Source organism: Haemorhous mexicanus, chromosome 14 (genome assembly GCF_027477595.1).
Source record: "Haemorhous mexicanus isolate bHaeMex1 chromosome 14, bHaeMex1.pri, whole genome shotgun sequence".
NCBI lineage: Eukaryota > Metazoa > Chordata > Aves > Passeriformes > Fringillidae > Haemorhous > Haemorhous mexicanus.
In genome coordinates this window covers 5387958-5401959 of record NC_082354.1, presented here as the reverse complement: position 1 = coordinate 5401959, position 14002 = coordinate 5387958, and the positions used below count along the sequence as shown (strand labels likewise).

Sequence of the window (14002 nt, the reverse complement as noted above, 5' to 3'; positions counted from 1 at the left end):
GTCTTCACACGTAGTTCCTGCAACCATCTTACGGTTGTGTAGTTGGATCTTCTGTGTACACACAGCTCTGTGTGTGAAGCAGACACAGTCTGCAGGCTGATAGCAGTGTCTGTTACACTGTGTGCTGTGGCAGCATGTTTGGAGGTAAACTGGGCAGCTGCCAGATTTGGATCTCCTGGAGATGTGCTTGTTTTAAGTGCATTCCAGCAGAGAACTTGACATGTCCCTGACTGGCTGGTAGAACATTTGGCCTGTGAATGAACTTCATGAAGGTGCCCATGACCACTGTTACTTGTTGAATGTGTGTGAGCAAAGCTGAACTCTGCATCTGAGTCAATGTTATTGTTGCCATCTATTCTCAAATTGAGAATACATCACTAATAAATAGTTACTGGAATAATTTATAAGGCAAATGTGGAAGATTTTTGATGATTATTACCTCATGAAAAGATATCCAGTGTTACTTTGTACAAAACCTCTCAACCTGAATTACGAATGCTGCTGGAAAGATTCTATGCTTACTTGACACACTGGTTGGAACACTCCTTGGAAAACTGGATAATTCTTGACCCTGAGTTTCTGCCAGATAACCATACCTATGATGAAAAGCATTGTAACTAATCCATCAGCAGGGCCAGATGCAATTGCATTGCAGGTTGCACCTGTGGGTCCTTGTTAACTGTAGCTGTTCCTTCTGGCTTTATAATATACATGGATAATTAGGTATCTTTGCTTTAGCTGGATTTCATGTCACGATAAGAGGACATGAACAAGCAAAGGAAAGACTTCTGTTGGGTTTTCCTGAATGTGTGTCTTGGAAGCTTTTAAGCCAAAACTATGTGTGTCTTGGAAGCTTTTAAGCCAAAACTATCTGCTGTATTTAAACGATGATATTTCTACAGCGTGGAAAAAAATTAGAAACAAATAAAGCATTTTCTTGTGACAACAGCATCAGCAGCCTCAGCAAACTCTCACAAGGATGATGACACTGCCTCTGTGACCAGCCTGAATTCCTCTGCCACGGGCCGGCGCCTGAAGATCTACCGCACGTTCAGGGACGAGGACGGCAAGGAGTACGTGAGGTGTGAGACGGTGCGGAAACCCGCGGTCATCGACGCCTACTGCCGCATCCGGACCACCAAGGACGAGGAGTTCATGTAAGGCCTTCTTGGTCTCCTTCTCCTGTCTCTTAACTTTGCCTATGGGCTTATTTCATTCCATTGACAGCATGAAGAAATGTAGAAATGAGCATAGAAGCCTGGTGCAGTAACTGTGGAGAGAAAGAGATTTAATGGATGTCCATGTGGAGGGTGTCACAAACTTCATGCAGTGATTGAACTGGCAGAGGAGTACCTGGTAAATCATGAACTAGGCTGGAAAATTTCTGGGTTTTTTTCCCCCACCCAGACGGAAGTTTGCTCTGTTTGATGAGCAGCACCGTGAGGAGATGCGGAAGGAGCGGCGCAGGATCCAGGAACAGCTACGGAGGCTAAAGCGGAACCAAGAGAAAGAGAAACTCAAGGGCCCTCCAGAAAAGAAGCCCAAGAAAATGAAAGAGCGTCCCGACTTGAAAGTAAGCATGCCATACAGGTTCTGGCTACTGGAGAAATTTTCTGTTCTAGTGATATGCTAAAGATCTTACTGGGGGATTTTAATGATGCTTTGCCTCAAAACTAGGAGCCCATGTATGAATTCTGATCCATCACCTTCTATTTTTGCAGCTAAAGTGTGGAGCATGTGGTGCAATCGGGCACATGAGGACTAATAAGTTCTGCCCTCTTTACTACCAAACAAATGCCCCACCTTCTAATCCTGTTGCAATGACAGAGGAGCAGGAGGAGGAGCTGGAAAAGACAGTCATTCACAATGACAATGAAGAACTCATCAAGGTTGAAGGAACAAAAATTGTCCTGGGAAAACAGCTGATTGAGAGGTAAGGGGGAAAGCAGAGATACTGGTGGGGATAATAAGAATAAACAACATAGAGCTTAATGCAGAATACTCATATGTATATTTGTCACATGAATAAAGTGACAGGCCTTTACATAAACTGTTATTACAGAATTTCCATTGAGCATTTGTTGTTATGGCAGATGGAATCAAAGCCAGTACTGGGGGACAAGTGGTTTTGATTCACATGAGGGCTGGAGGAAGTATTGTGCTTTTTTGTTTGTGCCTAGTGCTGATGAGGTTCGCAGGAAATCCCTGGTCCTGAAGTTTCCTAAGCAGCAGCTTCCTCCGAAGAAGAAGCGTCGCGTAGGGACAACGGTGCACTGTGATTATCTCAACGTGAGTGAAGTGTTACTGATTGCAGCACCTCCATTTCTCCTGTACCAGCTGGCCAGGCCCTTAACTGCTCCTGTGCAACCTCCTCGTGCCTGCCCAGAAAATTAATAAGCTAAATTGTGTAGGATTTCTGTGAGTAAATGTTTTGCAGCTTGGAACTGCCTTAATTTTTCTGCCTCTGATTTTTCAGCGTCCCCATAAATCCATCCACCGGCGGAGGACAGATCCTATGGTGACACTCTCATCCATCTTGGAGGGCATTATCAATGACATTAGGGATCTTCCCAATGTAAGTTTAAGCTATGACACCCAAATCCTGCATCTCAAGCAATATGGTTGAAGTAGGGTGTGTGTTGTAGACACCAGAATTTGGCTAGTTTTGTATAGATACATGTTCAAAGCTCATGTGGTTTTTTGAGATTTTTTTTTCAACAAAACCAGCACAAGATGAATGAAATGTAGCAGTGTGTAATGCTTTTATATATGTAGCACTGGAGAAGATCTGTCCTTCACTCTTTTCTGACCAGATTTTGCCAGAAACTTGCAGAATCAAAAGATTAAATGGAAGATTTGAGTTGAAATGAGAATTTAAAAGTTCCGCGTCTTGACTTTTGTGCTGCAATTGAAAATACCACAAATTCTCTGTGAGATTTTCCTTCTTATAGTGGTATTAGAAAATATTGCATGGAAGGAAGTGTTTGCCATTGTGGGGTTGAGCTTCTTCTGTTTTCCCTGGTGAAGTTAAGAAACTGTTTGTGTAAAGGTTTTATACATTAGTGCCTGTTTAACTGTGGAAGTTAAACTGAGATTAGCTGTGCTATTACTGTGCTAATAAGCATTTGTTTCTTTTCCTCCTCAGACATACCCCTTTCACACGCCTGTAAATCCAAAAGTTGTCAAAGATTATTACAAGATCATTACGCGGCCCATGGATTTACAGACCCTGCGTGAAAACGTCCGTAAGAGGCAGTACCCATCCCGGGAGGAGTTCAGGGAGCACCTGGAGCTCATTGTGAAGAACAGTGCCACATACAATGGTAAAAACAGGGAAATCCTGCTTCTGTTAATGCATTGTGCATGGATGAGCTGTGGAACATTTAGAGTCAACAAAAGCAACATAAAAGTAGAACAAATTCACTTCCAGATGGCAATAGTGAACGTCTGTTTTTTCAGATATACCTGAAAGATTATATTAATATTAATGAACTAATTAATTAATTAGAAAGAAGTGAATTCCAGCATGTAGCAGCAACTAAATGATGACTGTGATGTGGTAGTTGAAGTTCAGTTATGGGTCTGTGTCTTGGGGTGACTCAATGCCTGAAGACTTCTGCATGTTTCAAGTCCTGCCTACCTCTTTCATAGCTAAGTAAAATATTGTTTTCAGTGGTTTACATTGTTATGCTTTATTGAATGAATCTTTCAGTGCAAATAAGAATCGTTCACACCCATTGAAGCCAGTGCCTTGGAGCATGCAGCTTAGAGAAGAGTTTACTGTCATGATTTTGCATATTTTGATTCTTTGTTGCAATAAACTTTTTCCCCATTTGAAAAGGTCAGGAAACTAGTTTTAAAACAATGAAAGAAAGCTAGTTTAAAATAAAAGCATAGATTTTGTGGTAGAGCATGTATCTGCTGGGGAAAAGTGCTGATTCATTGGCTTTATTCTGACTGCTGATAGAAACATCTTTATCCAAAATATATTAATTTGACAGAAAAACCTCCCAGCTGCACTGAGTCTGTCTAGGATGTGCAGCATGGAAGGTGACAATGACAGCACTGAGTTTGTGTCTTTGCTGCTTCCTTTATTATTTTGACAGTTGATTGATTTATCCTTGATTTATCCTAATAAGTAAGATCCATTATTTTCCATTATTTTCATAGTTCTGTTGCAAATGCTTGTTTCCATGTCTGAGGAATCCTGAATTTATCTAAAGCTGTGGGTTTTTGAATATTACTTAAATGTCCATCTTGCCTTCCTTAGCAGTTCTGCTTCACTGACTGGACTTAGTGAAGGAAACAGAAATTTCATGATTTACACTGTGAATATTTGGCAGAGATGGAGGGCTTAGAGGCCAGTCTGCCACAAGCACAGCTGCTTTCCAAAGGGTTTCCAAACTTTACTAGAATGTATTATTTACTGCTAATAACATTTTCTCATATAAAATGCATGCTGAACTTGAACAACTGTGTGTATTGAGAATATACTTGAGTATGTTTTCCTAACTGTACCAGAAATATTATTAGTGATGCTTTAGGAGTCATTGTGACATATTGTGACATGGGCCTTTTTAATCAAGCTGCACTTGCTGTGTGTGTTTGCAGGGCCAAAGCACTCACTGACACAGATATCCCAGTCCATGCTTGACCTGTGTGATGAAAAGCTAAAAGAGGCAAGTTCTGTGAATGTGCTGTGGTCAGAATGGAGGGGGAAGGATGATCAGGGGTGGTTGAAGGCTTTGAGAATAGAAGATGTGCATAGGCAAAACACAGGGCTTTAGGGAGAGTAGTAGAAAATTAAGGGAGTTCTTCCTCCTACCCAGAAGGTATTTGAATTTTTACCATTTTAATCAGTTCCCATGAGAGCCTTTCTGAAAAAAAAAACAAAAACAGATGCTTGTTTCTTATTCTAGTTACTTTATCTTATCTATAGGATTAGATCTTGACTATTACCCCCTTTTAGTTTTAAGTGTTTTCATAAAAAGTCTCTCTGGAGTCTCTGGGACAGAGTATCATGATAGTTCAGTTATTAGTTTAGGGTCAGCCACTGATTTTCCCTACTTCTTTTGCAGAAGGAAGATAAACTGGCTCGATTAGAAAAAGCAATTAATCCTCTCTTGGATGATGATGATCAAGTGGCCTTTTCCTTCATTTTGGATAACATTGTGACTCAAAAGATGATGGCAGTTCCAGATGTATGTATCTTGAGTGACTGTGTGTGATGTGCAAAATGTGCTGATCTTGTTGTGGAGAAAACAGTGCTATTAAATAGAAAAGTCTTCTGTAAAATTATTAATTTGTATTATTTGTTCCTACTGTCAAATAGATATCAAGAGGCCTAGTTAAAAATCCAGCTGGTAGATATTTTCTGTGTGTCCCTCCTGAACCTAAATGATTGGATTCAAGAAGTCTTGTTATGAATACCTTAAATACATTTGTATTATTTGTTCCTACTGTCAAATAGATATCAAGAGGCCTAGTTAAAAATCCAGCTGGTAGATATTTTCTGTGTGTCCCTCCTGAACCTAAATGATTGGATTCAAGAAGTCTTGTTATGAATACCTTAAATACAGTTAATCAGTTCTGCAGGCTTGTTTTTTGACATTTGTAGCTCAAACTGTAGGAAATTCTACACAGAAGCTTTCTAAACCTGTTTTCTTTTTTTTTTTTTTTTTTTTTTTTTCAGTCTTGGCCATTTCACCATCCAGTTAACAAAAAGTTTGTTCCTGATTATTACAAGGTGATTGCTAATCCAATGGATCTGGAGACCATCCGCAAGGTGAGTAGCTTGGACTGAGCAGTCTCTTGAGAGGTGTTTGCACTTGATCACTCACTGGGTGACAATTCTCTTCCAGAATATCTCCAAACACAAATACCAGAACAGGGAGACTTTCCTGGATGATGTTAACCTCATCCTTGCCAACAGCATTAAGTACAATGGTAGGTGGTGGAAATGAGGCTTCAGCTGCCTTTTGTACTTTAATTCATCTGGGCACCAGTACTGCCAAAGTGCATTGAAGCATGAGGCTGTGATTCAAAAACTTGGTGACTGTTTTCCTTTCCTGAGGAAAGAGATGCTTTAACAGTGCTGTTTTCACTGTCACATGAAGCTTTATTACCATCTGGTGCAGAATGGGGCAGTTACATTTGGGGAAGATGTTCTGCTTGTCTCTGATCCAATGATTTTTTTCGGGGAATTTCCTTGAGACAGACAGGGTACAACCTTCCTGTATCCTAAATCACACTTCTAATGCTGGAACAAACTGGTTGTGCTATTTTAGCTCTGCTTTGTATTTTTCCTTAGATCAGGAATTGGGATTTAGGGTCCTGCATAACCAAAACCTGTCCTGCTGTCTCGGCAGCTGGAATTGAAAAAACATCAGAATGTATAAAGAGATTTGTTTCTTACTACAGGGTCAGACAGCCAGTACACAAAAACAGCCCAGGAGATTGTAAACATCTGTTACCAGACTTTAGCTGAGGTATGTGGACAACTTTAGTGGAATATTTACTGTTTGAATTTTCTGTTCTGCAACTTTAGCAAGCTTTTTTGTTCTTAGTATGATGAGCACCTGACTCAACTCGAGAGGGACATCTCTACTGCCAAGGAAGCAGCACTGGAGGAGGCAGATCTGGAAAGTCTTGATCCTATGACCCCTGGTCCCTACACTCCACAGGCAAGTGACCAAGCAAGGCTTTCACTTTCTTTTAGTTTCAATCTCCTGGGTGTTTGATCCCACTTTTCCTCTTTGTTTCGTGTTCTCCATCTGTCTGCCGTTTGTCTTTCAGTAGAGTATCTTGTTGGATGGTGTGCTAACACTTGCTTTTTAAGAATAAATGTAAGAAGCAGTTCTGATGCTTCAGAGAGTGAGATACCTAAGGCAGAGAGAGACATTTCCCAAGCAAGTTGTAAAACTGGTCTACAGATGAGCTGTGTACAGTCAGGTACAGCTGAGTGATGCTTGGAAGGTCAAGGTCTGTGCAAGTATAACATTTAGAAACCCTCAGAAGTCAAGCAGTGGACAGGTAAGGAGAACATGAGGACAAAACATGGGTGTAGTGCTGAGAGGAGTCCAGGGAGCTGTTTGGTAGTGGATTGCTGGAAAGGCTCATTGCTGGGGGTAAAGGAACTGTACCCTCATTGCTGGGATTCTTTACATCTCTTGGTTCCAGTTCTAGTGGAAAATAACGGTATTTTAACCTTTATCATTATTTTATAGCAGACAATTGTGTGTGTCAGGTATTTTCTGTGTGTTACAGAGCAAGTTCTTGCTGGGCTTCTTTTCAGTGTTTACAGTTTGGCAAAGATTTATAAGCTACTTAGACTTTTTAAAAAATAATTCTTACTTTGGGTTGTTTGGTTGTTTTTAAGAACATCAGTTAAAAACTTCCACCAGGAATGACAGGTTAATTCATGAAAACTAAAATTAACTTTGGAATTTGCCTAGGAAAGCAGGGGATGTCATCCTAGTGTCTGAGATGTGCCTTTTGTTTATTTGAAGAAGTTCACAGGCCTTGGGAAAGATCTGTGTGTTGATAATTGAATGATAAAATGCCAATGTTGTGCTAGAGGAAGACAAACCAAAGCTTTCTTTGCAGTTGTTCAGCCCAGTTGTAGACCAATAATTTTTCAGTTCTGTGCAAGTCTGATGTAATTACATCTGGAAAGTTGCATTTAATTTTAGCAAAGTCAGAGGAGAAAAGGAAGGCTTGAAATTCAGGAACAATTTAAGATCTTATAAAATTATTTTTAAGAGAAAAATGAGTTTACAAATTGTTTAGGCAAGAAGTATACAAAGACTGTATGGCTGAGCCAGGGTAGCAGGACACAGGTGGGTTTGGGGCAATATTTAACACTCTCCCATCCAACTCTCCCCACAAAAATACCCAAAATGTAGCATTTTAGGAAGGTAGAAAGTATTTGCTAGAAATCATGATCATATTCAACTGGCTGGGAATGCTAAAGCTGAGCTTCATGGTAAAAGACCTTCCTGCCAATACGAAGTGTTGGTCTGCAGGAGTCTTTGGAGATGAGTTATTGAAACTATTTGTTGACATATGTCAAGAATTAAATGGCATCAGTGTTGATCCCAATGCATCAGAGAGTGAGGGACAAAAATGCCATTTTCTTATCTGATGGTTTCCTTCCCAAGAGCAATGTTACTTGGTCTGATTTTATTCCATGCTGGTGATCAAAAGAGAGGAAAGAAGGCCTGGGCAGGGAACTGTCCTTGCTAAAAGGAAAGAGCTCTCTGAGCTTCTGCCTTGAACTTGTCACCTGAAGGCCACCCTTTCCCTCTGCTTGGCTGGAGCTACAGTCCCACTTCCCACACTCCCAAACTTGCCACAGATGACAGGTCTGGGGGAATTGCTTGACTTTAGTTCCCTTTTTTAAATGCAGTTGTGACAGCCAGCATTTATCTCCCCTTATGGGTCTTCAGAGGCTGGCCTTCAGGATGTAAAAAGCAAATACAGTTGAGAGCTGTCTGTGCTTTACATGTCTGTTTAAATTCTTAGGAAGTCTGTTTTACCTAATTTAAGAATTATTTGTATTGTTCTTCAGACTTTCAGTATTGTCATGGTCTATGAAGTGTGTATTGTAAGGGAACTTTATTAAAATCCTAATATGTAGTTCCTCATTAACTTTTCAGAGGTCAGTCTGGCTGCAAACTGCAGGTTGGCTTTCGGAACACTTTATCCAAATCTCCTTTTTCTTGCCTGTGTCAGGTTTAGGAGTTGAGACAATGACTTACATAGGATTGATTGGAAGCTGAAGCTTTGCTGTTTCATAGGTGCTAGACTTTTCCCAGTTCTGATTGGAGCATTTGGGGCTGCAACACCATTCCCATTATAAGGAAGGAAATGGAAAGGGCCATGCTGAGTCAGACCAAAGGTTGATGTAATCAAGTCTCCTGTCTCTGGCAGGGAACAGAAGTAGGTGGATGCAAACACACAGTGATCATTTTTACAGCAAACCCTCTCTGCTTCTGGGAATATGTTGTTCAGGCACCTTAAACTTGTGTTGGACCTGGACTATTGCATTTATGAACTGCAGAGAGGTCTAGTCTCTACAAATTTATTGAATCCTTTTGGAGCCCATTTGTGATTTTGGCCTTTGTAGACTAGCACTGTATAGAAGTACTGACTTCTGTTTTAAAATCTGTTATTTGGCAAACTTCCAAGCTGAGGTTTTGAGCCATTGCATTTACCCCATTTGTTCTTTAAGAATAATTAGCTCATTTTGACTAAACAGTGTGTAATAATATGAACACCATGCCAGAAAGATGCATTCAGTCCTGAAATCCCAGTCTTGCCTCTCAAGATACTGTTCCAGTCTCAGTTCAGTGCCTGAGAATGTTCTGTCTCCTGTTTCCACCTATACTTTAGCCACCAGATTTGTATGATACCAGCACTTCCCTCAGTGTGTCCCATGGTGCTTCATTCTATCAAGATGAAAGCAATTTGTCTGCTATGGACACTCCCATCACTACCTCAGGGAAGCGAAGAACTCAGGTCAGAATCCTCCATTTTCTCATCTGCTTGGGGAGTTGTCTTGTATGAGCAAATTACTAAAAGGAGGCAATGACTTTGTAGGAAACAGGTGACAAAGATCAGGTTTTCCAAGCACAGAAGGGAATCTCTTCCAAAAGTTATGATATTTTCTTCCTTTTGACAGCTCTGAGGCAAAAGTAAAAAAAAAAAAAAAAATTAAAGAGCACTGGGAATTGAGACACTGCAAAACAAAGAATAGAGAATCAAAAGCTGCAAAAGAATCTGCCTAAGGCCAGGTATTTGTTTGCTTCACTGCTTCTGGAAGTAGAAACCTGGTGACTCATGCTACCAAGGGTTAATATGCAATCCCTTGTTAATTCTGAATAAAGAAATGGTGAAGGATATTCTACAGATTCACAAGATCATAATTAGATTATTATGGTTGCATCCAGTGACAATTAGGAGCTTGGAACATATGGTTGCCACTGTAGATACCTTGTAGTTTTAAAAGGAAAAGCAGACAGCTTAAAGGGATTAAATAATTAGAAATGAACTTGTTACAGTAACCACAGAATATTTTTCCTTAGTCTTTATTCTGTATTAAACAAAACAATAAATGTTGAAGGAGAGGGAATAGCAGAAGAATATGCAGTAATAGGACTGTGAAAATAAATGACCAGGAGGATGAAGAAGGTAAGGAGCCACGAGACTGAAGGTGGTACCAGAAAGACTGGTGAGAGCTGTTCTGAACAATGCAGGCAAACAGAGATCGGTTAGGAATAGTTCTGTGTAGTATTGTAGCCATCTGTAGCTTTGTGAGTGCCTTCTGGATTTGGAAGTCTTCAAGCTTTCTGTAGAAATTTATAGTCTTTGGGACAGAATCTTGCATGTCCTCTTTATCTTGGACTTGTGGGCACTGTGGGAAGAACAGGAAGAGAAGGACAAGAAAAAGATTTGGGGGAAATGCTGTATGGTCTTAAAATATATGATGAAAATAAGCACTTTTTTTACAAACTAGTGCTATTTTCCAGAAGTAACTAGTGGAACAAGGAACTCTGGTCTGTGAGGCTGGAGATTCCCAATTCAAGGATGAGCACACCAGGTCGAAGTGTGTGGAGACTGTGCTCTCTGATCTTGCAATACAGAGAAGAAGGATCCTTGCTCTGAGAGTGATACACATCTTTTCCTTTCTGTCTTTCCCTTCCTGTACTGCCACACCCACCTCTGTGGCCCAGGTGTCCCTCACACACCCAGGTGATGTCCAGCAGTGCCCTCCTCAGTGTCACTGCTCTTTGTGTTCCCATCCAGATGCGCCAGGGGCGAGGTAGGCTGGGCGAGGAAGACTCTGATGTGGATATTGAAGGATTTGATGAGGATGATGATGGCAAGCCTAAGACTCCAGCCCCAGTGAGTATATTTACAGAAATCCCAGCCACACTGTAGGTGCTGACTCTCAGGGCTGTCTGTTATGCCTGCTGCTCTGAGACAGGCTCTGAAATGCAGTTGGAAAGTTAGCACTGTGAAATGAGGGAATGCTTCAGAGTGGACAGAGTGGGAAATGTGACAGAAATGGCAGCATGCTGCTGGGTCTTCAGTATATCCCTCTTTGTGTGACCAAGGAAGTTGAAGATGCAGATGGTGACCTTGCTGATGAAGAAGAAGGATCAGCCCAGCAGCCTCAGGCCAGTGTCCTCTATGAAGACTTGCTTATGTCTGACGGAGAGGATGATGATGATGATGGGAGTGATGAAGAGGGAGATAATCCTTTCTCGTGTAAGTCTCGTGTCCTTTTCTGATTGTTGATGAACCCAGCTGATCTCATGCTTCCAACACAAAAACAGGCAGTAGAGAGCAGAGACCAAGGAGGAAAATGAGGAAACTGGGTGTGTTGTATTGCACCACGGAATACTGCATGGGTGAACACAAATGGGACTGAAACCAAAATAGGAATGGGAATGCTGTAAATACAGACACACATGAAAGCAGAGTTAAGACAAGATCTTGTTGATTGTATTTCATAAAGTGAAATTGCAAATGGTTCTGAAAACACTGTGAGTATGATTTGGTATGCAGAGCCAGGAATGGGCAGTCTAGTAAAAGTACATTTATTTTGATATGAAATAGGGTTATGAATGTAAAATGTTAATGTTAAAATAATGTTATCACAAACAGGAAGAGGTGTACAGAGGTTATTCAGACTGTTTCTATGTTTTAATATAAACTTATGCAGAAAAGTATATCGTGCTGTTGACCAATGACTTCTGAAAATTTTTAGGGGGGAAGAAGGGGGAATTTTCCAGAGTAGGCAAGGCCTTTTTGAGTAATGGTGGTAATGAGATTGCTTTGGAATAACATCAGAATTGGGCATTCAGTAGGTGGTGTCACCTGCCAGATACCTTTTCTGCTGCCTTTGTAAATATTTCTTACAGTCAGCACTGCAGCCTTGAACCATAGACAGTGGGTATGTAAGTGACAGAACAAACCTGGCAGTTCCTGACCAGACTTTGGTTCATTACACAGCTATCCAGCTGAGTGAGAGTGGCAGTGACTCAGATGTGGAGCCCAATGCAGTGAGACCCAAACAGCCTCATGTTCTTCAAGAGAACACACGGATGGGCATGGACAATGAAGAAAGCATGATGTCCTATGAAGGAGATGGTGGGGAGACATCTCATGTTATGGAGGACAGCAATATCAGGTAATTAGAGCTGGTTAAAATCCCTTCTCTTAAAGATTTTAGAATTTTTCATCCTAAAAACCTGAAGAATATCTCATATTTTTTGTAAAGTTATCTTGTGACTGTTCTTACTGTTGCAGCCATAATTACAATTTATTCTTACTGACAGAAATTTGGGGTTGCTGTTAGATTTTCACTAATAAAAATATCAGTTAAATTAGAAAAAAAAACCTACCCTGTTTTTTAAGTAAGATAATTTCTTGTACATATGTAGTGGTTTTTGATGGCAGGACAAATAAAGGCTTTTACAAGCTGTCTCAAACTACAAGATGCCTTTGAAGTTAAAAAGTGACTTAGCAGATTTAAGTTTTTTTTTTTTTTCCCTCTAAGAACAAGGATGTCTTGAAATTCAGCTGCTTAGTTGAAGTCCAGAAGTATAGGAATATGCATATTCTGTATTTTGGAAGGTGTCGAATTATTAGAAAATTGAAAGTACAACAATATTAGCTTTATTTTTTTGCATTCAAGAGAACAGTAACCCACTCTCCCTTCTCTGGGCATTTTGTAGAATATAAGTATTTGATTCTCTGTTCTTCTTCTACTTGTGAAATTCAGTGTCTTGGTGCAAACATTGATATTTGCCTCATAAATCACAGGCATCAGAGCTGATAGGTAGCTGGTCTGGCAGGCAATGGTCATCTCAGCCCAGGACCTTGACAAGAGTCAGCAGGAAGTTCTAGAGAAGATGAGAATGGGCTGAAAACACTCCTGCACTTTCTGTCTGTAGTGAAGGTGACAGAAGCTGTTGGAGCAATCAGTTTTTCCTGTCTGGAGTGTATGAGAGTAGAGTGAAGATACTGGAATTGTTTCACTGGAGAACTGGGTTTTTTTTAGTTTCTGTTTTAAAAAGCTGGCAGGTGACAGAATTGAAATGCACAGTGGCTCCCTAGTGTTCACAGGACTTAAAGCCAACTCTTAAAGCAGTTAAATACAGAATTGCTGGTATCAGCAGCTCATTTGAAATTATTTTCTTCTTTCTTCTAGTTACGGCAGCTACGAAGAGCCAGACCCAAAGTCCAACACAAGAGACACGAGTTTCAGCAGCATTGGAGGCTACGAGATCTCAGAAGAGGAGGAGGAGGAAGAGCAGCAGCGCTCTGGGCCAAGTGTGTTAAGTCAGGTCCATCTGTCTGAGGATGAGGAGGACAGTGAGGACTTTCACTCCATTGCAGGAGACAGTGACCTGGACTCAGATGAATGAACTCCCTTAGATGATGGTCATTCTGGGCCACTCTTGGCTCCTGAATTTCTCTTGTCCCAGTTTGGTGTAAGGAACTGTGTAGTGTCAGCTGTGATGACAAGATTTATTTTTTCTTTAGATATTTTAATTGATTATAAAACATGTTATATAAATGAGTAAACGGTGAAAAATAAGCTTTAGACAAGCATGTCTTGCTGAAGCCTTGGCTTGTTGTAGCCTGTACTGGTTCCAGAATTCAGATGCAGGTTTGTGTGGTTTGTTCTTCAGTCTTTTTAGATGTAAAGTAATTCCTCAGAAATACTGGCCTGTTGGATATGAGCATGCCTATCAGGAAAAAATACTTGCTCAGAATGAAATACTTGCTGCTGATGAACAACTGTAAGACAATTTTCATTTCATAAAGGGGAGCTCTTTCTCTGGGACCACAGTGTCTGATGTCTGACCCGAGTGGTTTTGGGAACTGCCTAACTACTACAAATACTTCAGAAACAGCTGCCCTACTTTTTCTATAAGTTGCAACTACTTCCAGAAACTAGACTTTGGTAATTTGAGCCTTCAGGAAGGCT

The 14002-nt window shown here is 40.6% G+C and overlaps 1 protein-coding gene across 4 annotated transcripts in view; it reads left to right on the top strand.

Moving 5' to 3' along the window:
* The window catches only part of TAF1 (TATA-box binding protein associated factor 1), a 29448-nt gene extending 15590 nt beyond the window's left edge, over positions 1 to 13858 (top strand). For 2 of the 4 annotated variants that reach the window (XM_059858995.1, XM_059858993.1), the window contains exons 24-40: positions 950 to 1157; positions 1408 to 1573; positions 1722 to 1933; positions 2181 to 2289; positions 2477 to 2575; positions 3146 to 3323; positions 4612 to 4679; positions 5079 to 5201; positions 5693 to 5785; positions 5862 to 5946; positions 6421 to 6488; positions 6567 to 6683; positions 9394 to 9519; positions 10807 to 10905; positions 11118 to 11271; positions 12019 to 12196; positions 13220 to 13858. In XM_059858995.1, coding sequence (XP_059714978.1) covers positions 950 to 1157; positions 1408 to 1573; positions 1722 to 1933; positions 2181 to 2289; positions 2477 to 2575; positions 3146 to 3323; positions 4612 to 4679; positions 5079 to 5201; positions 5693 to 5785; positions 5862 to 5946; positions 6421 to 6488; positions 6567 to 6683; positions 9394 to 9519; positions 10807 to 10905; positions 11118 to 11271; positions 12019 to 12196; positions 13220 to 13436 — 2300 coding nt within the window. In that variant the 3' untranslated portion in view covers positions 13437 to 13858. The remainder of the gene's footprint in view (positions 1 to 949; positions 1158 to 1407; positions 1574 to 1721; positions 1934 to 2180; positions 2290 to 2476; positions 2576 to 3145; positions 3324 to 4611; positions 4680 to 5078; positions 5202 to 5692; positions 5786 to 5861; positions 5947 to 6420; positions 6489 to 6566; positions 6684 to 9393; positions 9520 to 10806; positions 10906 to 11117; positions 11272 to 12018; positions 12197 to 13219) is intronic. The other 2 variants (XM_059858996.1, XM_059858994.1) reach the window with 1 other exon arrangement.
* Positions 13859 to 14002: the final 144 nt, after the last annotated feature.